The 27,378-nt window shown below is 39.5% G+C and overlaps 1 protein-coding gene across 2 annotated transcripts; it reads left to right on the top strand.

Moving 5' to 3' along the window:
• Nucleotides 1–18,880: 18,880 nt before the first annotated feature.
• On the top strand, nt 18,881–25,591 carry Shisa2 (shisa family member 2). Of its 2 annotated transcripts, XM_026412648.2 has the most exons (3): nt 18,881–18,991; nt 19,417–19,690; nt 23,402–25,591. In XM_026412648.2, exons 1-3 carry the CDS (start codon nt 18,881–18,883, stop codon nt 23,953–23,955), a joined length of 939 nt encoding a protein of 312 aa, XP_026268433.2. In that variant the 3' UTR covers nt 23,956–25,591. The 2 variants fall into 2 exon arrangements, with proteins under 2 accessions (XP_026268433.2, XP_026268434.2); XM_026412649.2 differs by having other exon boundaries at nt 18,901–19,690; nt 23,402–25,588.
• The last annotated feature ends 1,787 nt before the right edge of the window (nt 25,592–27,378 follow it).

Genomic DNA, 27,378 nt, shown 5'->3' with positions numbered 1-27,378 from the left:
ATAAAATTTCAATAGCTTCTAATACAACCAGTGATAGCAAATATATATAAGCCATTTTCTTCATTGGTTGGATCACATTATTTGAAATGGTATTTTTCTTTCCTGAATGTTCACAGATATATGTGTTCTATTGTGTGTCTTAGATCTGAACTAGAGTGGGACAATACTCAAATTCCTCATCCATTCAGGTTTTTCTTCCTATCATGATCTGCTCTGCATTTGGGCTTCCCACAGAGTTCCCACCTCTGGCTCTTCTCCTGTTTTCAGGATTTTCTTCCTTGTCTGTGGTCTTTTGGCTCAGTGCTTGTCTTTGGTGGTTTCCCAAACTCTCCTTTTTATCTTTTTTGTAGACACTCAGTCCTCATCCCTGTCCCTCTCAATAATTATTTCAGAAGATATCCTCACATATTTATTCACTGATGGCAGCCATCTGGTCATCAAGCTCCTCTAAGCATCTTTAATTTACCCAATTTTACAGTTGCAGTCAACTCAGCGACAGAACCAGCAGCAAACACCAGGACTCCTTGTCTTCCATACTTACGTATTTGGATTATTATTATAATAGCTGATAAAGTCATAAATAAGGATGGGCAATTCATTCACTTTGATGGCAATTGTTCTAGGTTAAGGACAAGTCTTCAGCCATCTTTTCTCTGAAATGATTCAAAATCTTCATAATACTGCAAGTCATGCCAATGGACATCAGGGGGCATAAGAGATGCCCCCCCACACACACCAAGGGTCACAAGAGACCCTCTCCCACAAGCTTTTATTTCTTCATGGTGTATATACTTTTCTGTTGTGAATCTTGATCTCTCCTGCCCAGTATAAACATCTAATTGGCTCTGCATGACTGAAAATAAAACATCTGGGCCAAAAGTATATAGTACTTGGGTTCTCCTGATCCAAGGAATATGTTTGCTCCCATTGCAGTGACTGAGTGCCTTTCCCTCTTGTGTCAAGAAGCATCCTTCTACTTCAGAACATTAGGAAATGTTCAAAAGGTGCTTTAGATCCTGTGGCATTCAAGACTTTTAACCACATATACCTAATTAAATAATAATTAAAACATGATTTCTTTCTTGAGTGATACTGTTGTTTGTTTGGATGGTTTCATTTCCCAAATAGTCTGTGATCCAATAACAATGAATTTTTCCTGGTGGGAATTCTGAAGTGTTTGCCTACTTTGGGTAAGTATCAGCTGTAGTTTGGGCAGAGTTAGGACTTATGCAATTAATAGAAAAGAAATGACAATGTCCCCCATTTGCTTCTCTTGTCTTCACTGCTGGGCCTCCCTGCTCAGACTCCCAATTAGGTTATGTTCCAACTACAACATAACCTTGGCAGATGTACTAAAGAGGGCTTATTTACCACATTCTCTGCTTGTAGGACTTGCCCCAGGTTCCTTAGCATGGGCACTAGGTCCTTACAGCAGGTCCCGACCTCCCCTTCCATCTCCACTCTCCAGCACCTCTCCATGCACCACACTCCAGGCACCAGGACTTGTTAGTCTTCTGGGTTTTCAGACTAGTCCCTTTTTTTTTTTTTTTTTTTTTGCATAATCCCTCTTCCTACCTGAAACACTCTTTTCCTCTTCTCATCCCATCCAGGGGAAGTTTCCTCATTGGCCCTCTCCTCAGTGCCCTGGTTAACTAGATTCATGGTAGCACTTCTAGAGGTTCAGAGCATGATACTGAGTTTGGTGCTTTGGTGTTCTGAGTGCTTTAAACTAAAGGAGATTGGAAGGCACTTAGAAGCAAAGTCTCTTGGACCTTCTTCTGTCTTCTAGTCTCCGTCTCCCTCAAAGCCATCAGAGAAACAAGAATTCCTCTTCCCCGAGGTGGGTCATAGAAGCTAAAATCTCTCCCTCCTCTTTTCCTCCAAAGCAAGCCATAAAATCTAGAAAGATTGCATTCTCCCCTTTTCCTTCACCCTTTTTTAAATACCCTCTGAGGGTCTTGCCATAGCAGGAAGAAGGGATGCTACACAGAAAGACCAAGAAGAATCTGAACATACAGGCCTTGCTGGGTTTCCCTACTCAGTCTATTACTGTTTTCTCAAATACTTTTGTCCAATTACATTCCCACACAGCTGTTCATCCTTTACCTAACCTAAGCATAAAAATGGATAGTTTTCCCTGGATCTGTGTGTCTGAAGCTCTTGTGTCATGTAAAACTTTGGTTCAATGTATTTGTTATGTTTCTCTCTTGTTAACCTGTGTTTTGTTATGGGAGTGTTGACCATGACACTTAGGATGGGGAGGAAAGGAATCACATCTATCCACCTCTACATACCTTATTAAAATCTTTGTTTATCTCATTTGTCTGCTTCCTGTACACTGTCTTTTTACTTTTATATCCCCAGTGGTTAGCACATTGTCTAGCCCATAGGAGGTGAAAAATAAAAGTTTGCCTGATAAAGTTTTGGTTGCATTAACAGATTGAGCCATGGCTGAGCTATTCTGTAGATTCAGTGTCCCTGGGCAATGAATGATTGGCAAGTTTTAACCGGACCTTTAAAATTCTTTCTTATGAGAGCAACAAATATGGTAGAAAAAAAAATCCAGACCTAGTAGTCTCTAGAATCCACCATGTCTATTCTACAAGGCACTTTTGATCTCCATCTGCTGTTTCAGAGAGTGTTCCTGAATACAAGTAAGACAGTTCACCCAGGTCAAGCAGTTAGCAAAGAACACAACGTCCAAAGAGGCTGTAAGCGCTGATTTAATCTCCCAACTCTGCAATTTCTTAAATGCCTGAAAGCTAAATTTCTTGATACTAATTTCAGAAGAAGCAATGAACTACAGTTCAGGCTATCCAAACAAAAAATTCTAATGTAGGAAGTAAAATTATATCACACTTCCTTGCACATTTCTTCCCCTGTGTGTACCGATCTCCCAACTTGGAGGAAAAAAAATATTTTTTTAGATTTTTTTTTCCTATACAATACATAATAATTCCCCTTCCCCTCTCTTGTCCAGTTTTAAAATAGCAACTCCAGCTGCTGTTAGACACTCTTTGGGGATTTAAGGCCACTAATCAATTTCACAGCTGGAAGCAAAGCACTTTCCTTGAAATATTTTGCACATGACATGTATAGAGGGTACTTTGACCTTGGGAGAGCAGCCAGAGCTCTGAAGGAGCAGAAAAGGATGCTGACCTGCCACCAAGACTTTAAGGAGGGTGAGGCAGCTGCAGGCAGGCCAAGCTGTTGCTAGCTACCCTATCCTGCTCTTGGCCTTCTTTCCTCTCCCTACTTTCTGAGCCAAGGAACAAGGAAATCTACTTCTCCAGGAACCTCTGGGAGCAGAGATCTAGGAAGGCAAGAGCTGCCTGGTTTCACCTTTCTGATCAGAGACCAAGACCTAAAAGTGAATTAAAAAAAAAAAAAAAGTCCTCTGATGGCACCTTTTTCTTGCCTAGTGGCTCCCGGATTTTAGCAAACACCAGAATCATATAAAGGGTATGGGACTATAGCTCAGTGGCACAGTACGCAGAGCATGTGCTCAACATGTACAAGGCCTTGGATTCAATTCCTACCACACAAACAAACACCAGATGCTAAGACCTGACTTCAGAGTTCTGATGCAATGTATCTGGAGTAAGGCCAGAGAATCTGCATTACAAGTTTCCTGGTGCTACTGCTACTACAACTGTCTTGGGAACCACTGCTTTCAGACATACAATCAATTGCTTTCTTTCACTTGAGTATTTATCCACATGATATTTGTGGTGTGTGAGTGTGTGTGTGTGAGATTGAACCTAGTGCCTCAGGCATGCTAGATAAATGCCCTACTGCTGAACTGCAAGCCCAGACCTTCCTCTTTGTCTCTCTTGGTCACATTAATTAACTCCCCAAACTTTGCCTGCAAGTGTCAGTTTAGTCTAATTTGAAGAGTGTGGAGGGTGAGGACCCATAGGTCAAATTATTGCTCTTGCCTAATATTGGAGTAAATATTTCAGGAGAATAACAGAAAGGAGCATATCATAAAAGCATAGACTCTGCAACTGCTAGGGGAAAAAAGGCTCAAATTCCAAACACATGCACAATAATTTTAAGAGATTTTCTTTCCTTAAGTTGCATAGCATAGATAAGTGTTTCACTAATTCAGTTTGCTCTTAATGGACACCTGTGTACCCATATATGATAAGATTATGATGGTTCTGCATTTCACATATTTTCCCCCTAAAATAAAGTTAGTTTCAATACATTGATAATCTGTTTTCAGATGGAAGGGGCTTTCTTCATTTCCTACCTGGAAGAAATTGCCCATTGTGTCATAGAGTGACTTCTCCATTTTTGGTATCAGAGAGAGGATATAGCTTAGTGTTAAGAGCACAGTTCTGAGAGCTGAGGGTGCTACTCAGTGGTAGAGTATTTGCCTAGCAGATGTGAGGCTGTGGGTTCATCCCAACACTGTAAAAAATAAAAATAAAAAAAGAACACAGTTCTGGAGTGAGATAGACCTGAGAAAGCTCCATCTCTCAGGAGCATCTTGTGTGTATATATGTGATTATAAATTGAAGATAGTGATTCCTACTTCCTAGACATGCACCACATTCACACTTTAGCTGAATTTTTGATGGCCAAGTGCTAAACTTACTGAGGCCAAAGTCAAATATCCCCATCATGACATAGATTTCTGGAATAAAAGAATAAACCTGATTCTTAGTACTACCCTCCCACTCCCAAAAGAAATATTCCCATCACAAAAATAAGCATGATATTGTTATTGAAAAAGTAGTCATTAATTACATTAGTTACCTCTTACCACACAATGCTACATTACTAGTAACCACAAAACTTCAATGGTATTTAATAATAAATATTTATTTTTATTTTTCACCATCCTATGGGTCAGCTGAGTGGTTCTGATTATCTGGGCCACAACCCATGGGCCTCCTCTAGGCTTGCTCAGTTTCTGTGGCTACGTCACCTCGCAGGTAGGCTGGGGACTGATGGTATAGAATGTTCTGTACTATGACGTGGAGATCATGTCAGCTCCATGTGATCTCTCAGCTGCCAGCAGGTAACTGAGCTTGCTGTTATGGCATGAGAAGATGCCAAAAGCGAGGAGGACATGTGCAAGGCTTCTTGAGGACTTGTCTCAGTCACATGGGTTGTATTCTGTTAGCTAAAGCAAATGACAAACCTACCCAGACTCAAAGCACGGGGAAATAGATTCATCTCTTGATATGGAGCGGTTCCCAGGTCAGATTCAAAGTTTTGAGACCACAGAGGGGTTGAGAATCAGAGCCATTTTTGGTCAAACTACCACATTAATATGCTTTTATCCTTCAAGTTTTATTGGTCACAGTTAGGGATGTTCACTCAGTGATGGAATGTGTGCTTAGCATGTGTAAGACCCTGAGTTTGATCACTACCATCACAACAAAAATGAATGAACCAAATGTTATAAGTTTGATATGATGGGGAAGAAACAATAGTTTCTCCACTGTCAGCTGCTGGATTTCTTCTATGGTAGCCACCTACATATTAACAAATAGGGCCCACTTTCAACTATGATTGGTAGAAAAGCAAGATATTGGAGGAGCTCATTTAAAAACAAATACTCTTCTCTTTTCCCTGTAGTCTTTACTATTTCTGATTTCGATATGATTTATCATGGACTTTGTTGGAGAATGATTTGGAAGTTTTTCTGCCTTGTGAAATTCTAAGTGAACTTGCATTTTTTAAAGCAATCATAAAAAAAAATTGAAGAATTTCCAAGCAATCATTTTCCTTAGAAGATCATGGCTTAAATAGAATTTAAAAAATAAAAAAGTAAATACTTCCAAAATGTCACTTAACTGTCAGGAACTGTCTCCAAAACAATTCTGCAAAGTCCTGAATTATAATTCAATCTATAAATTTTTATTATTCTTTGTGTATTTTGATTTAAATTTGCATGAACATTTGTTGACTAGAAGGATATGTATCCTAAAGCTAACATGCTTTCTTTCACATAAAATTAATAACTTTTACACTGACTTGTGATAATAAAAATAAATTCATATGCCAATGGATTGATAGCATTCCAACCACTAAACACAGAAGGGTATTTTTTTTTTACTCTGAGTTTCATGTAGAATGCTTGCCTTTATTTGAAAGTTACAATGTATGTATTTCAATATTAACAACAAATTTGAATGTTTGCTTACTGATGATGCCATAATGACCAGATACAATGGAGACCAATCCAAGCACACCTCCATCATACACAAGTTCAGGAATGCCAGAAATACCATTAAATCCAGATTCCAAAGCTGAAGCCAAAGGTAAATGGCAGGATTTTAGGATTTCAGCCAGACCATAATTGAGCTGTGTGTCTCTATGATCCCTATGGTATTTAGAATATTAAATAAGGCAATGGATATAGATAATATGTGGCATACAGTAGATCTTTGACAAATTATAGGTATTACTTTTTTTTTTTTTTTGGTGCCAGGGATTGAACCCAGAGGTGCTTAACCACTGAGCCACATCCCCAACCGTTATTTTTAATTTTATTTTATTTTGAGACAGGGTCTCGCTAAATTGCTTAGGGCCTCACTAAGGCTAACTTTGAACCCACAATTCTCCTGCCTCAGCCTTTCAAGCTGCTGGGATTACAAATGTGCACCACCATGCCCAGCACTTTTTGCTATTTTTGCCTTTGGTCAGAATTAGTTATAATATTATATTGTCATAAAGGCTTAATAGAAAGGTTTCTTGAGTCCCAGCAGAGAAAAGGATGTAAAGACAGGGAATAGCTGTGAAAAAAAGAAACTGGTCCCTTAGAGATTTGAATTTAATTTTGTATAGAAGGCTGCCTCCCTGCCTTGGTGCCTCAGCTTTTCACCCTATTGTAGCTCTCAGTACCAGGACATGGTGACAATTATTTCACCTGTTGGAGTGTTACAGATATGATTAAACCCAGAACAGGTTCCTCAAAGGTATGGACTCTGTAGAATTATTTAGGATGATATTTAAAAACCAAATGGATAACTGTAGGTTTGGGGTATCAAGTGGATTGCCATTATGGCCTATTCCAGCTTGATTATTAGGGTTATAAATGAATAATTAATTTCTGCAAATTAGTTGGATTTCAGGATCAAATTGAAAAATGTGACAATTCAGAGAAATGTGATTAAGCTTGTCTACTGAAAACCTAATAGTTCCTAGATATTTTACTATTCATGAACTATGGTGATTTATTACTTTAATAGTTGCATTTCAGATTAAACTTGAGCAGCATGGCTACACACATTAAACAAAAGCAGATTCATTAGTTGCCCATTCTCTTTTTCCTCACTTCTTCTTGGCTATCTCCTTTTTAAAAATAAAATTTATTATGTATTTTTAAGATGTAAAACATAATATTATAAGATGCATACAGATAGTTTAAAGGTTGCTATAATGAACAAATTAACATACCCATCTTCTCACATAATTACCCATCTTTGGATTTTTATGGTAAGAACATTTAAAACCATCTCATTTTGCATGAATCCCATTGAGAGTAAAATTTTATTATCTATAGTCCTCATTTTGTAGTTTCCCATTCTTAATTCATTCAATAAGATAATGCTCAATTTATGGATGATACAAAGACAAATTAGGCTGGGTTCTGGGGTAGTGACTTAGAGAAAGGTTTCCTAAGAGGAAAGTAAAACCATGGTAATCAGATCATTGTTCCCTGTGTCTCATTATGAGGAGCTGCTTCAGAAAACATTCTAAGTCTGAATTCAAATCAAAGAGAGCTTTACTTACCTGGCCAGAGACTGTCACCTACCCATAGAGACTGAAGCTCTGTGGGAGAACAGCAATTTCCTGGCCTGTGTGCTGGGAATTTAAGGATGAAAACCACAAGCCTTGGGAAGTCCCTAGCATGCAAGCCAGCCAATCACAGATGCTAAAACAGAAGTTAGGGGAACTTAAGAGCCCCTAAGCAGAACTAAAGACCCTCTAAGGTGGGTGTACAGTTCGGGTTTTAGTACATTTGCAGAGTACAAAGTACAGTAAACACAAGTCTTTCGGGGAAGACAGCTCAGATGCTGATTTCCCAGAAATGGCTCTTGCCTACAGGAATAGCAATGGAGTCACATTAGCCATGCTTACTAATGTTGGCCTACAACAATTTTTGCCTTAATATGATTATGTCTTATTTCTATCTTGTAACTTAACATATATCAACTTAATAATTGCCTATGACTATAGTTAACCTGAGGTCCCATACACACACACACACACACACACACACACACACATACTTATAACTTTTATTATCTATACCTTATCACTAACATCTTTAAGTCTTATGTCTAGGTACTATAAAGGCTATATGTTTATACTAATATATTGTTATTTTTTATCTTAAAGCTTAAAACATATTTAACTATCTTAACATTAACTTTATTTTTATTACTTTCTATTTATTGATTTATATCTATTAATCTATAGCCTATGATTTATCAGTATGACTTATTAATAATCTATGACTTGTCTCTTATGAATCTATATTGCTTATTTTAGACCATAACAGTCTGATCCCCAAACTTTACCCCCACTTCTTCCTTTCCTGACTCTGCCACTGGCCATGAAAACTTGGCTTCTCAGTTTGACATTCCAAAGGTAAGCAGAGGATGCCATTTCCACATTGAAGTCATCTTTTTACTAATCTTTTAAATTTCTTTTTCACTGGTATCATCTCAGTGCCTTCCTTTTGTTTAAAACTATAGTTCTAATCTGGAGACTCTGTGTTATAAAACTAGTTTTAAGATCCACATGTTTAATTGAACTGTTCCATTGCCAACTTTTAGCCAGGAGAGGGAGTGCAAGAGCCAAAGCTAAGAAATCTGGGGAAGATTATGACTTTCATATATTTTTCTCTGTACTGAAAAGACTGGGATTTTATTTTTCAATTTAATACTTAAAGCCAAAGTTTAGCCTTGTAATATGTATAAAGTTAGCCAAGCTGTTGGGAGTGGGTTATCCAAGTAATGTTCTTACAAGTATATGATTCAGATTTAATAATTTGTTGAAAAGAGGGAAAAAGCATAAATCAATGACTAGTGTAAGAGAATGGGTTTAATTCTGTTCTACCAAACATATGTAGCCAGCAATGTTGGTGCTCTTGTCTACATTTCTATATGACAGTCCAAAATTAGAAGGAGCAGGGTTAATACATTTCTATGAGTCACTGTACAGACATAAAACAGATTGTCCCAAATGTTGACAATTGGTGAGTCTGATAAAGAGGTCTATAGGATTTCTTTGTATTCTACTTATTCTTACAACTTTTCCCTTAAGTTTGAAGTTATTTTCAAATAAAAAAGTAAAACAAAGACTGATGATGTAGCTCAGTGGTAGGGTGTTTGCCTTGCATGTGTGAGGCCCGAGGTTTAATCCTCAGTATTGGGGGGGGGGAACTTAAGAAAAAACAGGTTTCTTTGTTTTGGTCAATCAGACATAATGTGATTTTATTATTGGCAGAAACTAGAGCCCTTATCCTACTTCTTAGGGAGAAAAATACAGTGAAAGTTGAAGTTTGCTAAGATCTATAGCTGACTGTGAAATTAATGCAATTGTCATTAAATAAGAAATTATGAAGAGGGGCTGGGGATGTGGCTCAAGCGGTAGCGCGCTCGCCTGGCATGCGTGCGGCCCGGGTTGGATCCTCAGCACCACATACCAACAAAGATGTTGTGTCCGCCGAGAACTAAAAAAATAAATAAATAAATATTTTTAAAAATTCTCTCACTCTCTTAAAAAAAAAAAAGAAATTATGAAGAGTTGATGTTTCTGAACTACCTAATTTTCATGGATAAATTTTCTTTATCCTAGGTATCTTTGAGTATCCAATGAATTAAAGACATGACAATGTCAAAATATTTTCATAGGGAAGTGACATTTCACTTATTGTGATATCACCTGGGTTAGAGCTTGCTCCTGTTCCTGACTCAGTCACTGAATTGCCAGCCTGTGTCACTACTGTTTCTTGAACTGGAGCTTAATAACTGGAAGTCAAGCTTTCTGAAATTTGTAGACTAAATAGATTTAGTCTAACACTCAGAACTTCTTTTTTTTTTCCTTCCTTTGTCTGTCTCCCTCCCTTTCTCTCCCTCCCCTACTCCCCTCTCCTCTCTGTTTTACAGTCCTTCCATGTCGCCCAGGCTGGCATTGAACTTCTGGGCAATCGTCCTGCCTCAGCCTCCCAAATAGCTGGAATTCCAAGTTCATGCTACCAAGCCTAGTTCATACTTGGTCTTCAAAGTAAACCAAGCCCAGATCTTTAACCTCACCTCTAAGACAAGGACTTATTACAAAGAATAAAACAGCATTCAGAACTGTTCTGTGGTGCTGCTTACCTATTTTTTATTACTTCAGAGTCTGGTGTAATCCTTCTCTTCCTATCAATCTGTACATGGCTAATATTTTCTTAAAAATTAAATTGAATTTGGCAGCCACATATAGATTCTGGAAATGTATGAATGTGTTCAAAAGGAAGTGGTTTGTTTTCTGGGATTTTTTTCTTATTTTTCTTGTTTCTTAGCATCTATTATCCATTTTCTACCATGGGAATATTGAATATTCAAGTGCATCTAAAAAAGAACTACAGAAATTGTAAGTTCAATTTCAATTTTGTCTCTCCTGTAGTTTCTGCACTCAATATCATGATCACTGCATTCAGTACAGTTAGCAAGGTTTCTCCAAGTGTAGAGAGATAGAGGTTTTACTACACTCCATAAATATGACCATTTATTGGACCTAACATATTTATGTTCCCATTCATTGAGGGCTTACTTAAACTGTCCAATTTGTTTGACCCCGTCTATAAATGTAAATTGCCTACATCTGAAACTAACTCTGGATGGCTTTAGAGTGTTCAGGAATTAGAATTATATGACTTCTACAGATGGACCAGGATTCCTGTAAGAGCGACCAGGTCTCCTATAGCCCTTAGGCAATAAGTTATTCTTTCATTCAACCTTTCTTCTCACTCTCAGAAGTACTAAAAGTGCAGGGTGGCGGGTGTAACTTAGTGGTAAAGCATTTGCCTGAAATACATTAGGCTCTGGGTTCAATCCCCAGCGCTGCAAGAAAAACAAAGTACTAAAGGTAGATGTTATTCTAGAGTTTTTGTCAAAAATACTATTGGAAATTACCTGATACATTTAGTAGAAGTCACAATTTTGTCTTGATTAAAAATGTTTTACTTGAAGGGAAGTCACCAACTTTGCCCAAGGTTAAAAGAACCAGTATAGGACATATTTGTTGTTTTCTTTATCACAAACCTGAAAAAATTATGTTTTGTAGTATGATTTGAGGAATAATTGATTTCTAATCTCAAGTGTTTAACTAGTCCTGGTCCTATCAACTGGCATGGCTACCCCTCACTCTCCAAAACTAGAAGTTAATTGGCAAGTTTGTTTTTTATTTTTATTTATTTATTTTTTTTTTTTGAGGAATGAGGGATCCAACTCAAGGGGCCTGTGCATGTATATGACAGACAAGTGCTCTACCACTGAGCTACCCTACCTCACCCACTTCTTCATACTGTTGAAGATAGTTTGGAAGCAGCCTTCTCCCTTCCTGTCAACTTTATTTTTTTCATGCCCAGTGATAATCATCTTAAATCCTTCTATACTTTTCTGCTTTCCATTTTTCCAATATTTTCTTCAGGTCCTCGTGTTTCCAAAATAAATTGACCCACTTCCAGGAATAAAATAACTAAAAGTATGTGTGCCTTATTAAATCAAATGGCTACCCACTGAAAAGGAAATGGTTTGGAGAAATTAAGAATACCAATGACTTGTTTATGTTTTCTGATAAGACATATCATCTCATTTGTGTAACATTAGAGAACAATTCATTAAAAATAAAAACTGGGAAAGGCATACTAGCAATTCTCGTGTTAAAGTTACTTGGATGACATTCTGCACAGGTTGGGCATTTCATTTTAGATTATTAGGAAATTTTAGAAAGGGAATAAATCTGAACAGTTTTTAACCTATTTAATAAGGTACTTATTAGAAGAGACATTATAATGATGTCAAAGAATTTAGCACAATGCCCAGGACCTGCCAGATGCTTAATAAATAGCAGTTATTAACTGATTGAGCTTCAGCCTCTTCAAGTATATTTTCTAACATTAAAAAAAACATAAAACTTTCCTTCTAATTAGGAAATGAATGCTGGCTAGTTGGAGGCTCTCCAGATAACTGTTATATAAGAATTTACAATATGAAGCAAGTGTCCTGGATACTGTAAAGCTGCAAAATAATCTTAAAGACTTAACAAATCTTAAAGTGTTATTGGGACACTAGCATTTTCAGGACATGGAATTTGTTAAATGTTTTCCCATTTATTTGAATATCACACAATGCAGAACATTCTCCTTTTATTTCTCCGTTTTGAGGAAATGCAGATGTGAGTTACTATCCAAGGTCTCTTTAAACAAACAGAGTTTAATTCAATTGTTTCCTGAGAGATTGCCTTCTTGCAAAAGCCAAAGAAAATCTTTTACTAATCCAAAAGGTACAAAACTATGGTTGAGACCGTAAAACTGGAGAAGGGGTTGCACTTGGTTTGGAAAAGTTAATGTGTTTGGATGGGAATAATTACTACCACTGTGAGGCTACACTGTGAATTCCATCATTCCCTTACCTGCTAATGTAAGAAGCACAATGGTTCTTTTATCTTTTTATATTTTTACCCAAAGACTGGTGAGACAGCTTTGATAATGGAAATTTTTATTTATATCAAATCTAAACACCCAGGATAAAGGGAACTTCCTTTTTTTTCTTTTTTTTTTTTCATTCTGAGAAATCTCAAGGAACCTAGGATCCGAAAGTGTCTTCTGAATTGTTTTAATAAAAAAAAATATGAAATTATCTTTAAGCAATCTAGTTTTTCAGCCTGGATGTTAAACAGCATGGCTTCACACTATACAAGTATTAAACATTTCTCTACCTCTTGCTTTCCAGGGACAAGCCCCACCATACCCAGAAATTCTTTTCAGTCCTGGGAAGTACCCCCCAGGTTTCTCAAAGACATCTTCCTGGTGATCACCAAACTGAGCAGTTTCCTTGTCCTGGCTCTACCTCTTAAGGGTTCCTCCTTTCCAGAGGGCAGAACCCCAGGTGACATGGATGACACTGGCCATGAAATTGCACACCAATACTAGGTCCCCAAAGTGAAGACTACCATAGGCGAGCGGCCTTCCTGTGTGAAGCAGGCACCAGTCACTGTCTCAAGTAGCTAGTTTCTTTTTCTTTTTTCATTGCAGATCTCTATTATCTGCTATATCCAAACTCTTGAGACTGAGAGATTTCATTTTATTTCAAAAGGATTTATGGAGCAATTACAGCCATTACAGATGCTAGCCAGAATGAAAAAAAAAAAACAAAAAACAAAAACAAACATTCTTGGGACAAGTTCTTAGGTCCCCAGCATCAGAGATAGGTAGCAGTTGGAAAAATGTCTACTGGATCAGAGCTAAGAACATTCTTTGTAATGAAAATCTGGGGAAGGGCTTTGGAATAAGATGAGCATCTATAAGGAGAAGTACTTTTTGCTTCTGGGTTGGTTGGGGTTGCAAGCAGGATGCAGCAGCATCTAAGGCGTTTGTGAAGGAATCTGAGTTGCTTTAACATATTCAGCACTATGAAGCAATCTTTTTGTCTGCCTGGAGTTGGTTAATTTCTCCCACCTTTCCTCCTCTTCCAGCCCTTTATAATTAAATTGAGGACATCTCAGAATTTTTCTCTTATCACACCTTAAGTCTCAAATATAAGTCTGTGGGTATGGGGCCATGGAAAACTGTATAGCAGTCCCCAATTCTCATGGGTTTCAGTTACTGGAAACCAACTCTGGTCTGAACATATTAAATGGAAAATTCCATAACTCCAAAATTCATATGTTTGAAATTGCATGCCATTCTGAGTGGCATGATGAAATCTCACACTATCCCTTTCTGTCCAGGACAAAACTCCTTTGTCCAGCATCTCCCTACCTAGCCATTAGTCACCTTGTAGCCATCTTGGTAATCACGTCAATTGTCATGCTACTACAATGCTTATGTCCAAGTAGTCCTATTTTCTTTTATCCCATAGCACAAAAGTAGTGATTCTTTTATTTATTACAATATATTGTCATCACTGTTCTATTTTATTATTAGTGTTCATCTCTTACTGTGCCTAATTTATTAACTAAATTTTTGTAGATTTGTATGTGGGATCTGGTTCCATCTCTGGGTAGTCTCGGAATTGAATTGAAGCAAAGGACACCATTTGTTTGTAGGGGGAATAACTCATACACATCTGAGGAGTTATAAACACCAGTGGAATTTCAGGGTTTTATAGTACTTTATTTCCAACTTTTTGAGGGAGTATCTGCTTTGCACAGGTTGAACCATTTTGCATTTCTGCTAGCAATGTCTGAGAGTGCCAATTTCTCTGCTTCCTCACCAACACTATTTTCTATTATTTTTTCTATCCTAGTGGGAGCAAAGTGGTATCTTGTGGTTTTGATTTGAATTTCACTAAAGACTAGTGGTAAAAATGAACATCTTTTCATGTGATCATCAGATTTTCTTTGGAGAAATAACTTTTTAAGCCATTTGTAAATTGGGTTGTCTTTTTGTTCTTGGGTTGTAAGAGTTTTTATATATTCTGGATACTAGAAAAATATATGAATGTATATGATTTGCAAATATTTGCTACCATCTTTGTGTTCTCACATGATGATTCTACTTAGGCCCTCTTACATGAAGGCATTATTAACAGTCCTGAATGTTCTTTCACTCCATATTTCCAAAAGAAAAGATGACAATAATAAACATCAAAATAGGAATTCAGTAAAACAATGGGGTAAGATGTAGGGAGAATAAAGGGAGAGAATTGTCTTAAATGTCTGAAGTTAATGATCTATGAGAAAAAAAGAATTCAAAATATGGAAATTATTTTTCTGGAAATCAGTGTATTCATTACAATAAAAAAAGATGGAAGATGAAAGAGGATGGAAAATTTAAAGCAAAAACAAAGATTTTTTTCCAAAAAATTTATTGTGCAAATTTGATATTCATATGCTGTTTAAGCAATCATGAGACAAAATTACAAGAAATTTAAATTAGCATATTTCTTTAGGTTTGAGGTCCCTTTTGGTAACACATACTAAGCACTTAAAAGAACTTTTAGTAAACCAAATGTGAATTCTCAATATGCTTGTATTTATGAAAAAAAAGAAAGGAAAAATATGAATGAACCTAGTGAAAGCCATTCTCCCTAAACAGACTGCTGATGGGGGTACAGATAGCAAGAACCTTCTGATCTTGCTGAAACTTGAAGAAAAACAAAGTAGGGCTTGCAGCTTTTAGAACTGCCAGCAGAATGAAATCTGATTACCTCCATACGATTTGTACCAACTTCAGTTAGCAAAGTTATAACTACAGTTCTTTAGCTATACAATTTTCAACTTGCTCTAGTGAAGATAGATGTAGAGGTCTGTTTTTAAATCATCAATTATATTTTATTTATATATATACCAACACACTGAAAGGCAAATGCTGAAAATGCAACTTTTAAAGTCTAGAGAATTCAACTTCTTAAAAGAGAAGTAGAAACACACTTTCATATGTGTTTAAATATATTTTGGTAGATGACATTAGTTTTGATTGTAATAGATCATTATTGCTACTACCTGTGTGTTATGAGTATTATAGTTTCTCAGAAGAGACTAGTAAAATAGTTTAGACTGTCTGTTAAGGACAGTGAGGAAATTTCTTTTTATTTCCTCTGCAGGGAACAAAACCATCTTAATATCTCCCAGGAGCAAGTCCCATAGAGAAGTTAATAAGTAATTGTCAACTTATTTTGAAAAATTTCAGTGCAACATACTAAGTACACAAAGAAAAAAATAAGTTAGGGGAAGAGGCAGAGCCATGTAAGGGAACTCTGAGTACTAGAGACACTTACTATATGACGTAGCAATGAAATAGGTCATCTTTCCTTAACTTTTAAGGAATAAAAGACATAACAATTTAAAAAAAGAGGATGAATTTGCTTAAGTTCCATAGTTCACCAGCTATAAAGTAGACTTTGGGGGTGAAAAAAAAACACGACAGCACTACCAGATTACCCAATCAATTCCAATATGAAATGCTCAATCATTTTTTTTCTTTAAAATTTTTTTTTAGTTGTAGATGAACACAATATCGTTATTTATTTTTATGTGGTGCTGAGAGTTGAACCCAGTGCCTCCCACGTGCTAGGCAAGCCCTCTACCACTGAGCTACAGCCCGGCCCCATCATTTTTTTCTTCATAAGCAAACTCTTGACAAATTGTGGGTGTTGTGGAGAAAGGGATAAATGGAGAGTGGATGGAGGGTGTGGTTATAGGTACTGCCTATACTCAGTACTGCCTGTATTAAGTTCAAATCTTCTGCATCATTTGTTTTTAAATAAAACATTTAAAATAACACATAATAACAGAATAACACATAAATCAATGTAAGCTGTCATGGGAAAATGATATCTAACCATGTGGAGATTGATGCTCAGCTCAGACAATCATAGGCTTCCCTCAGTGGACCCCAGAGCTACTAGCAGTATGGTGGGTAGGCTTTGGGGTTAGGTAGGTAAGTTCAGGCAAATTGACATTCTATCCATACGGATGGGGAAAGTCAGCCTTGCTAGTAAAATGAGAATGGTAATTATGTCTTCTTTATGGGCTAGCTGTAAAGATTTAATGAAATCATGCATGTGAAACTCTTGGCACAATGCCCGGAACACAGTAAGCTCTCAATAAATGAGAGCTAATAGTATCTTCTAAGAAAGTGACACATCTGAAAAATGAAGTCTCCCCTTGGCTTCTCCTGGCCTAATTTTAAGTCCCAGTCCTCTGGTGGTTTTTCTGCTCTCTCCCTCACACTAACCCCTTACATGGGCCTTAAACATCACTGCTCATAGATTTTTATCATACTCATGTTTGCTTATTCAATTCTTTGTCTAATTTATTTGTTTTACCCCAGATACCTTTGACTTGTTTGAGGGAATGGCAATAATATCTGACACTTTGGTGACTCCCTAGTACCCAATACAAAGCAAAGTACATTGACAGTGCTTTGCATGTGTTGGATTAATAGTACATCGACACTGAAATTTTGTTAACTTATTAGTTTAAGTTAGTAAATAGTATATTTAAATTCATAATTTTATGTAGCTAAAAAATAAACAAATGACCTGCAAGAAATAAAGTGCAGTACTTGGAGAAAGATTTAGAGAAAAGAATAAGGTGTTCGGGAGGGGGAACCTGGAGTAGAATTTATTCTTTATTTGACTTTGTTGGGGTGAACAGACAGTGACTAACGTTTGAGGCTTCCCATTAAGTGTCCAATGGTTGTTTAAACCAGAGCATCTTTGCTATGAATAAAACTGCTTTGTATTCTGTGGTTGTAGACTTGGAAGGGACCTTAATTTTCATCACATCCTCTGCTCCACTTCATAGACGAAGAAACTGAGAACAGCAACACTTGAGAATTCTTTACTGGTAGGGCCAGGTCTAAAATTCAAGATCCTCTGACTACCCTACCTTGTGGGAAGGGGAACTAGTTCCTTTAAAAATAAGCGCGGTTGCTTTAATAGCGTCAGCACCTGTTCTTCCAGCTTCCGAAAGACAGAAGCTATTAATTTCTCTTTCATCAAAGCCGCATGCCGCATTTCTGGTGTGTCTGAGCTTCGTTGTCGTCCAGGCTGCAGCTGTCTAAACCACTGAGACCCAATGTTGGACGGAGGCACCTTTCTGCTGAAATCTGTTCAATCGCGACACCCAGATACAGAAAAAATAAAACAAAGTGACACAACTCATTCAGTCGGGAGCCAAATTTGGGATGTCTCTTAGTTCGTCCACGCTCCTTGTGGTGGAAACCAACGCAGCCCAGGAGGGACAACGCTGCCACGAACAACCGAGTGTTTCCTTTGGTGGGCCAGGATATCAGCAGCTGGAAGGTGAGAGGCACAGGTCATTTGAATGGCGACTTCATCATCTGTAAAACTGAAAGAGACTATAATCCTTTGGGAAGTTTTGAGAACCAAATATCTTCACTAAGCACGTTTGGGTGGCTTCTGTCATCACCACTGTTGTTATTGTGCTAGCAAGGCTTGGATTGCTGAAGTTGTTTTCTCCCGCGCCGATTCTAGCCAGCCTCTGCCTGCCCATGGCCACACCTTTCGGTGTCCGAAAGCAAAGGGCTGCGGGGCGCCTCTGGACGTCCAGGGGAGGAGGGAAGCCCGCGCAGCACGCATGCGCGCCAGGGAGTCCCTGGCCTCTCATAAGAGCACAGCGCAGCGCGGCACCAAGTCAAGTCGGAGCTGGCCTGGCGCCGAGCGCACACAGTGTGCAGACGTCCACGGAGCTCGGCTGCTCCCTCCCTTAGCCTCGAGGACTGAAACTTCCGTGGGAGGCTCCTCTCGGCGCTCACCTCCTGAGGGCGCACCAGCGAGGGGGAGAGGGAAAGCCGGACGGAGGCTGCCTGGCGCCCGGGGAATCGCGCTACAATCGAGGAGCCACGGACCAGCAGTTCGCTTGGACCCGCGCCCAGCAGCAGCCGCGGCGGCCGCCAGCCGGGCAGACCCTCGGGGCGGTAGCGGGAGGTACGCCGGGTCCTCTCCGGCGTCCTGGACGCTCCCGGGGCGGCAGGCGTTGGGAGGATTGACCGGTCAGGGGAGCGTGGGAGCCGCAACGCCGAGGACTGCGAGGACTGCCCGGGCGGCGTGGCCGAAGCCATGTGGACGCAGTTCGGAGCTGCGGAGACTGAGCGCTGCCGGCCGCTGCACTTGCTGCTCGGAACCCTGCGCGCGCTGCCCGCTTTCTTTGCGGTTTCTGGCTGCCCGCGAGGTGAATGAAGAAGGGGAGACGCACCCCATTCGCCTACGGGACTCCCACGCTTAAGCCCCGGGGCAGTGACCTGGCTTCAGATCTGCAGCGGAGTGCCCAGCAGTCATCGGCTCCAGTGAGCGTCCCCTCGGGGATGCACGGGGAGGGTCTGGTTGCGGGTGAAGCCTCCAGGGATTGAGGGACAGCAGCCCCGGACGCCCTCTGACTCTGCACTTCGAGAATTCCCAGACAGCTAGTGCCATTGGGACGGCAAGTCCTGGAAGGGACCTGGTCTCCCAGCTTTGGAAGGGAATGACTTAGGAGCCTTAGCCTTACAGCCTGGCGTCCACAGCTCCCGAGGTCGCGGCAGAGGGGAGTGGCTTTTGTGGAAAACGCCGCCGAAGCGATAGTCGGCGAAGAGTCCCGGTATTCACGGGGCACAGTTCTCCGAGAATACTCTGTGTTCTCCGGAGACTCTTCGCCTGCGCCCAGGGTGGTGCCATGTGGGGCGGACGCCACTCATCCGCCGCCTCCTCCCTGAACACCGCTTCCCTCTTGCAGCTGCTGCTGGCTGCGCTGCTGGCGGCGGGGGCGCGGGCCAGCGGCGAGTACTGCCACGGCTGGCTGGACGCGCAGGGCGTCTGGCGGATAGGCTTCCAGTGCCCCGAGCGTTTCGACGCCGGCGATGCCACCATCTGCTGCGGCAGCTGCGCGTTGCGCTACTGCTGCTCTAGCGCCGAGGCGCGTCTGGACCAGGGCGGCTGTGACAACGACCGCCAGCAGGGCGCGGGTGAGCCTGGTCGCACGGACAAAGACAGCCCCGACGGCTCTGCAGGTAGGGCTACCTGGGGCCCAGTGCGAAAGGGGAGAGCAGTTGGACTTGCATGGAGGGCACTGATCTGAGAACTTGGAGAAGGAGTTAGGAGCACTGAGATTTCAGGAAAGGGATTAGGACCAGGAGGTGGAGCCTACATTCTTTCCCATCCATTAATTTGTGCGAAGTAGGGCACCAATTCGTTGCCCTCAGTTTCTCCATAGGTCCGCTAAGGGGTGGCAAGGCTTAGATTTTCCGAAACAAATCACACACCTACCGCAGTGTGGCCACACACAGCTCCCAAATTTCTTCTGTCCAGGGTCCTCTGCCCCTCCCGTGTGACCTGTCTGCCTAGGACTTAATATCTTGGGGATACACAAGGACATGGTGAGAACTTCCTTGAAGGCTTCTCCGAAGGAAGGCAGTTCCTGGGGTTTTTGGAGTGGGTGATGTAGACTTTACGAGACCTCAGGGAATTCAAACCGTCTGCACCTCTCCCCCCTGCCCTGGCCAGGTCTCTCCTTACCACATGGACTTGGTAGGTGTGACATTGCTCTTTGTGTCTTAAGATTTTTTTAAAAATTATGTATATAAAATTATATATATGATCCTAAATACATACAGTCACACACATATACACACATGCACCCATATATGTGTATATGTACAAACATACACACACGTGTGTGTGTATAGATTTTTTTTAATTGCCAAAGCCAGATTTGGAAAATAAACAAACCTACAAAAGAATTTGATAGGTTACATTTCCTCCACTCTGTGGAAGCCTTCCCAGACTGCCTCCCTGGAAAGTCTGCACTTATTTGCAAGAGAAAGAGTGTGTAGTTTGGGATTGGAGAGGGGTAGAGTCAAATGGCAAGCATGTCTCAGACATGGTGTCTCATTTTTCTGTAGTTGTATTAATTAACTGACTTTATACCAGCACCCAGGGGTAGAACTGCCTGGACATTGACACCAAGTAGGTTCTGTGTTGGCCTGGACAGTTCTTTTCAGTCATTCTCCTTAATGAAGGATTTTATTATCATACTACTCCTTGATGCTCTGCCTTGAATCTGAAGAGAGGAGAACTGAGGGTAATTCTAGAAAAGGTGCCATCTTAAAATGCAAGCCCAGCCTTGCAAAGTGTGTGGCCTCGGAATAAAGCCTGGAGAAATGAGCCAAAGCCCAAACTGCTACAAAAAGGTGTCTGTTAAGTTGGGCCCATTAATGATCTCTAAAAGTTGGGATGGCTTTGGACAGATCAGCAGGCATCACACTAGTCCTGATGCTTGTGTTGTGCATGGGTGCCTTCTTCATTCCTCTTTTAAATCTGTTTCCTTAAATCCTGTTTCTTTCACATAGCCTCAGCAGTGAGGAAGGACGACCTGCCTAATTAATCCTGTGGGGGGTGGGGGGAGTGGGGCTTATAGTAGCCCTGCATTCTTTACCCCTGTGTAATTATTTACACTTCCAATTAAAAATCCTGGAAAGAGAACAGTTATTTCTCCCTAAAACTCATTATGTAGACTGAGACTGGTTTGAGCTAGTTTTTGCTCTAGTATTGGTGGTAAATTATTATTATTTTTCTCTTTTACTATTTTTTGTTTACCTCTTGATAACATATTTGGGACTGGTGTCTTAATGTAGAGAATGAAATGTTTATAGTGTGTGTAGGAAAAAGTTGGGCATCCACTGCTCTAGCCCTTCATAGTTAGCCTGCAGTGATAGTGTAATCAGAGTAGTACTGCTTCCTCAGGCCGGCTGTGCTGCACACTGTAGCAATACTCTGCCTGCCAGAATGGACACTATATATAGAACTGGCTCTGCTCAGCAGTGAAATTCAGGGAGATCTTTCATTGTCAGCCTTTGGCTAAATTACTCAAAAGTAGGTTTTACTTATAAGGTATTATTTCTCAATGATTCCAGGTGATGCTGGATTCTAAAAGCACTGATTCCAGGAATATAACAGTCAAAGGAGCATAATTAAAAAGCCCACTGCACTAAGGGACAGTCAAAGGGTATTTGCAGATCTGACCTCAGAGGTATGGGCTTCTTCCTAAAATGCTGCCCATCTGATCTTGTGCTGGCACTGTGGTTTGCCAAGGCAAGATCCAGTGTATTTTTCAATCAAATAGGGAGGTCTGGGGGATGCAGCTAGAGGTAGAATGCTTGCTTAGCATGCTCAAGGCCCTGGGTTCTGTCCCTAGTACCTGCAAAAAAAAAAAAAAAAAAAAGGAAAAGAAAAAAAAAAAAAAAGAAGAAGTGGGACAGGAACATATCAAAAACATACCGGGTTCTAAAGCATGGAGTGGAATTCTATGGAAGTGGCTCAGATTTCTTCTGCAGGTTTCCTCTTCCTTTTTCTGCCCCCAACAGCCTACTTTCTAAAGTGTCATCTCTGTGACTCCCAAAAGACTTTTTTTTTTTTAAAGAAAATAATTTAAAAAATGGAATTCGCTACTGGTTTTAGTAAAGTGTTTTTTTTTTAAAATCTTATGGTTTTATTTTTCAAGAATAAAACCTAAATAAATGCTAAGTATGATAAATACCATGGTTCTCCTCTACAGACTTTGCATACAACCTTGGGTGCAACTGAACCTCTGGGCATCCTCCCTGCACCCTCATCCTTCCTGCATGCCTTCTTAGCCCTTGGTGGGCAACTCCTTTGTAGAACAAATGGATTTTTGTTCCTGATATTTGTTCTCAGTATACTTTTTCTTCTACATCACAGTTTCATCACTAGATGCCCCACACTGGGCAGGATGCCTCACCCAAGGACCCATCCCTTCAACAGACAGGAGTGTGTAGAAGTTTCTGCTATTTTTGACTGACACATAGTCATTGTACATATTTATAGGGCACAAGGTGATGTTTCATTCATGTAAAAATTGGGTAATGATGAATTCATTCAAAATTGCCCTCTTCTAGCTGTTTTGGGATATAAAGTGCATTGTTTTTAAATTGTACTCACCCTACATAGCTCACCAGAGCTTATTCCTCCTATCTAAATACAAACTTGTATCCATTGATCAGTCTTTCCATCCCCCGGACCCTACCTGCTACTCTCCCTAGTCTCTGGAAACTACTATTCTGCTTTCAATTTCTGTGAGATGAACTTTTTTAGATTTGTGGAGACTTTTAAACCCTTCCTTGATTTTCTCATGCATTATACTCTGTTTTGGAAATAACAGTGGCTCAGAGTCTGACCTAAATTGTTATTTATCTACTTATGGAAAAAGAACTTGCTTAAAAAAAAATGGCAAAAGACATTTTCAAGGAATGTAAGAAAATTTCCTGAAAAAAAAAAAAAGAAAGACTTAAGAAATTCAAACTCATTATTATTTGGTACATCCTACTAAATCTGCTAGGGCAGATTTAAACTTAGGTAGTTACATTATTATAGGAAGATTAGAATCCTAGCAATTTTAATACTTTAAGCCCATGTTTTGCCATCTTGGGTATGTCTCAATCATTATAATTGATGACTTTAACTGTAAATATTAACAGTTTCCTTTCTGAGAGTCAATCTAGCATGTCCATAGGGTCCTGGCACCTCTCCTGGATACCTGGTAAAAGATGGTGCATCTTATGTACTGCTAACATGTGGACCAACCAGTCCAGGTTAGGTCCTTTGATTCTGGATATCAGTGTGGCTTATTTATCGCGGCCTCCACCAGTCACCCATTTTAACTGCATTCTTATAGTAAGTCATAATGTTTCTGTCCTTTTCTCCAGTGCCCATCTATGTGCCATTCCTGATCGTCGGCTCTGTGTTTGTGGCCTTTATCATCTTGGGGTCCCTTGTGGCAGCCTGTTGCTGCAGATGTCTCCGGCCGAAGCAGGAGCCCCAGCAGAGCAGAGCCCCGGGGGCCAACCGCTTGATGGAGACCATCCCCATGATTCCCAGCGCCAGCACTTCCCGGGGGTCATCCTCCCGCCAGTCCAGCACAGCTGCCAGTTCCAGCTCCAGTGCCAACTCAGGGGCCCGGGCACCCCCAACAAGGTCACAGACCAACTGTTGCTTGCCTGAGGGGACTATGAACAATGTGTATGTTAACATGCCCACAAATTTCTCCGTGCTGAACTGTCAGCAGGCAACCCAAATTGTGCCACATCAAGGGCAGTACCTACATCCCCCATATGTGGGGTACACGGTGCAACATGACTCTGTGCCCATGACACCCGTGCCCCCTTTCATGGATGGCCTACAGCCTGGCTACAGGCAGATTCAGACCTCCTTCCCCCACACTAGCAGTGAACAGAAGATGTACCCTGCGGTGACTGTATAGCTCACAAGTCACCCACTGGATTCCTTTATGAGGCTGAGAAAAACTGGGATGGATTCTTCAGATGGAAGCCTGTGCATGTCAATGGTATTTATGGTACAGTTGTTTTGTGTGGCTTCATTTGCCCCCAAACTGTAGGAAACGTCTCTGAATTAGCGTTTCTGGATGTGTTTCATCCCAGTGTATGGATGGATTCATGATGGACAAATAACATCCACTGGAGCCGCCACCTGTGTTGTTGATGTGACAAATGCTTGAGCCCTTAAGTGCCCTTGAGGTGTGGTATCAGAAGAATTTTGTACACTGATGAGTTAAGGGATTTATTATGTCATCATTATTATTTCTTTTTGTTGTTGGGTTTTAACTATACAAGAACAGAATACTTACCTCCCTTTATCCTGGGCCATTTTATTTTTTTACAAGCATCTAAGGTGAAGGGAAGACGTGAATAACACAGTTATTATAAAAAGAAACCAGTTTGAACTCTATGAGATTAGTCATCAATCTCACTATTCCATAGGCACATCTTATTTCATTGTAAAAAGATATATATATTTTGTCTATTTTTGTGCTTTTTTGCCCTATTTTGTGCTTTTTTTTTTTAACCTTGTGTAGAGACATTATTACCAAATGATTTTCTACATTATAAAGAGACTGAAAGAAATTGTGTAGTTCCTTAACAAATGAGGACATTTCAGAACTCTGGGATTATTTTAATCTTGAAGTAGTGGGTGGTATAGTAATGAAACCATTCATCCCTTTCTTGATGGTATCTCAATATTATGGCTTTACTGGGACATCTGAGAAGTAATTGGATTTTTTAAAATACTGAAATCATAAAACCATCACCTACTACTTCTCTGGGTTGCTTTTAATTTTGCCATGCATATGGCTTGGCATTTTGTTCTGCTTGATTTTCAGATCCCCTTGTCTGTGTAGCAGTGAAGGCATAGTTATAAATGAATATCAGTGTTTCTACCTAGATCTGATAAAACATTTTTTTGTGTTTTAATCATAAAAATTCAAAGGAATGTTTTGTATAGCTTCTCAGTTATAACCTGAGACATGGAGTGAAATTTAAACCTCAGACATGGCATTTCTTTGCAAATCATAAGGCTTTTATACTCTTGTTAGCAAAAGTAGCATATTTTTCAAGGAATAAGGACTATTAAGTCAAGAGAAAAACTTTTCAAAGAGATATTGCCTTTGTTCCCCCACAGTTCTTCTTATTCTTTTTCAGGCCTCAATAAGCACTGTGTTCATTGCCAATGTTTTGAATTGCCAAAATCAAGTGAATTTATTTGTGTATTACTTACTTATTAAAAGTTTTAAGTATATGCAAGTAAATTTTCAACTGCTAGCAAAACAAAGATTTGTAATTAAACAAATCATTGTAAGATACGGTCTTTTACACATTTATGTCAGTGGCTACCTGTCATCTCTTCTTCTATCATCTATCTCATGACTGAATAATGTTAAGCCATTGTTGGCAACGGGTATCAGTAAAGATACTCAATCATAATTTTTAATAACCAAAGGCAGGGGAAAATCCTATTACTTATTAATAAATATTTTATGGTGTGAATTTCTAAGAGAGTTGGGTTTTTTTTAAAGTTTTCATTATACTTGGTAATTTTTCAGATGTTCTAGTAAATCTGTTAATAAAAGACAATTACTAAAAATCATAAAATATTGCTTTCTAGACCAAGAGACTACTTTTAAAAGTAATCAGTATCTAGGAGGTTTGGTTGCATGTTCTGTGTGGGAGTCAGTAAGTATCATTTTACATATTCTGTGGGACATGTTGACAACACAAAAGACGCAGTTCTTTGGGGATCACGATGTCATCAAGCTAACTTGTATTCCCAATATTGTTTTTGACAGAGAATTTCTGCTTACCTAAGGAAGTAAAGTTTACTTCTTAGAAGATAGGGACCTTAGAAATCACTCACCTTAGGGCTTGATGAACATTTTCAGTGAAGAACCAGAGTAAAAATATTAGGCTTTTTGCAGCCATTCAACTAAAGTAATAGCACAAATATAGCTATAGATGATACATAAGTAAATAGGAAAGGCTGGATTCCAATAACACTTTATTTATAGAATATACTATATTTATATATAGTATATATTTATGTCATATGTCATAAAGATAATTTATAAAAAATGTCCCCAACCATTTCCAAAGGTAAAACCCCTTCTAAGCTCCTGGGCTTTAAAAAAGCAGTCAGTGAGCTGTATTTTTCCCATGGACTATATAGGTGGCTAGTCTTTAAACTGATGCCTTTTCCTTACTAGATAAAGGAGTCACCTCTGTGATGTTCTTGACAGGCTTTTAAATTTTTCATTATTTTTAAATTTGGGTTGGAGATTGATGCTTAATCACTGAGCCACATCCCCGATCTTTTTAATTTTTTATTTTAAGACAGGGTCTCCCTAAATTGCTTAGGGCCTTGCTAAATTGTTAAGGTGGGCCTTGAACTTGTGATACTCCTGTCTTAGCTTCCTGAGCTGCTGGGATTAGAGGCATGCCAGTTTGGAAGGCTTTTTAAAACAGAGGAGTGGGCAATACTTGCTACTCTGTTACAAGATCGTTACTTTTTCCTCCTTTTCCTATGTGGTGGTAATTAAAGTAAAAATGCACTTTAATAAACGAAATGAGATTTTTTTTTCCCACTCAGTGAATGCTACTGGGTCTTTACAAACATAAAACACCATGAGAAGCAATCTCAGAACTTTGGTTCAATCTTAGGAACTAGAGAAATTTGGCAAAACAGGTGGTCAAATGCCTGGATTAAGTGTATCTTCCTTGCTGTCATGAAATATAAAAAATCTGAGCTTGCAAGGTGTAATTTCCACTCAGTAGAAATATTTTACAGTCTATGGAAAACTAGTTTGCTGCTGCACATTTTCTAAGGTATCTAAATCTTTACTGTTGGTTCATAATAGTTCCAGGGGAATCTCTATTTTTCAAAGAGAAAAATCAGATCTTTGATTGCAAGAAAGAAGCTCCTGTGTCTATTAAAGAGTGGAAATTACAAGTCTATAATTTCTGCTACTGCAGAAGAAAATTAAAATATACCCTCTCTCAAGTTGGGGATGTGGCTCAATGTCCAGGATGTGGCACTTGTCCAATACGCTGGAGGTCCTGTGTTTTGTGCCCAGCATTGCCAAAAATAAATGAATTAAATAATGATGTCAACAGCCAAGTGGTGAGAAGACCACTAAGACAAATGTGGTTTAGCATATTCACTCTGCAACAGGCCCCTTCCCATAACCTTCCTGTTCTTAAGTTTCCACAAGCTTAACTAATTCTGTTTCCTCTGTTAAATTTATCTTGAGCTCATTCATTCAAGTTTGCACAGTTTTACTTCATGAGTTCTGTGACTCATACTTACCTTGTTCTGTTATGAACTAGGATATGGG

This window comes from Urocitellus parryii, chromosome 2 (assembly GCF_045843805.1).
Source record: "Urocitellus parryii isolate mUroPar1 chromosome 2, mUroPar1.hap1, whole genome shotgun sequence".
Classification (NCBI taxonomy): domain Eukaryota; kingdom Metazoa; phylum Chordata; class Mammalia; order Rodentia; family Sciuridae; genus Urocitellus; species Urocitellus parryii.
The sequence above is the reverse complement of the archived record's forward strand: the minus strand, read 5'-3'. Positions and strand labels throughout refer to the sequence as shown.

What these genes read in the sequence shown, in the direction of transcription:
- Shisa2 (XM_026412648.2), top strand. Translation starts at nt 18,881, where the DNA reads ATGAAGAAGGGGAGACGCACCCCATTCGCCTACGGGACTCCCACGCTT. An exon ending in CCCAGCAGTCATCGGCTCCA is followed by an intron (nt 18,992 to 19,416) that starts GTGAGCGTCCCC and finishes TCCCTCTTGCAG; the next exon opens with CTGCTGCTGGCTGCGCTGCT. An exon ending in CAGCCCCGACGGCTCTGCAG is followed by an intron (nt 19,691 to 23,401) that starts GTAGGGCTACCT and finishes CCTTTTCTCCAG; the next exon opens with TGCCCATCTATGTGCCATTC.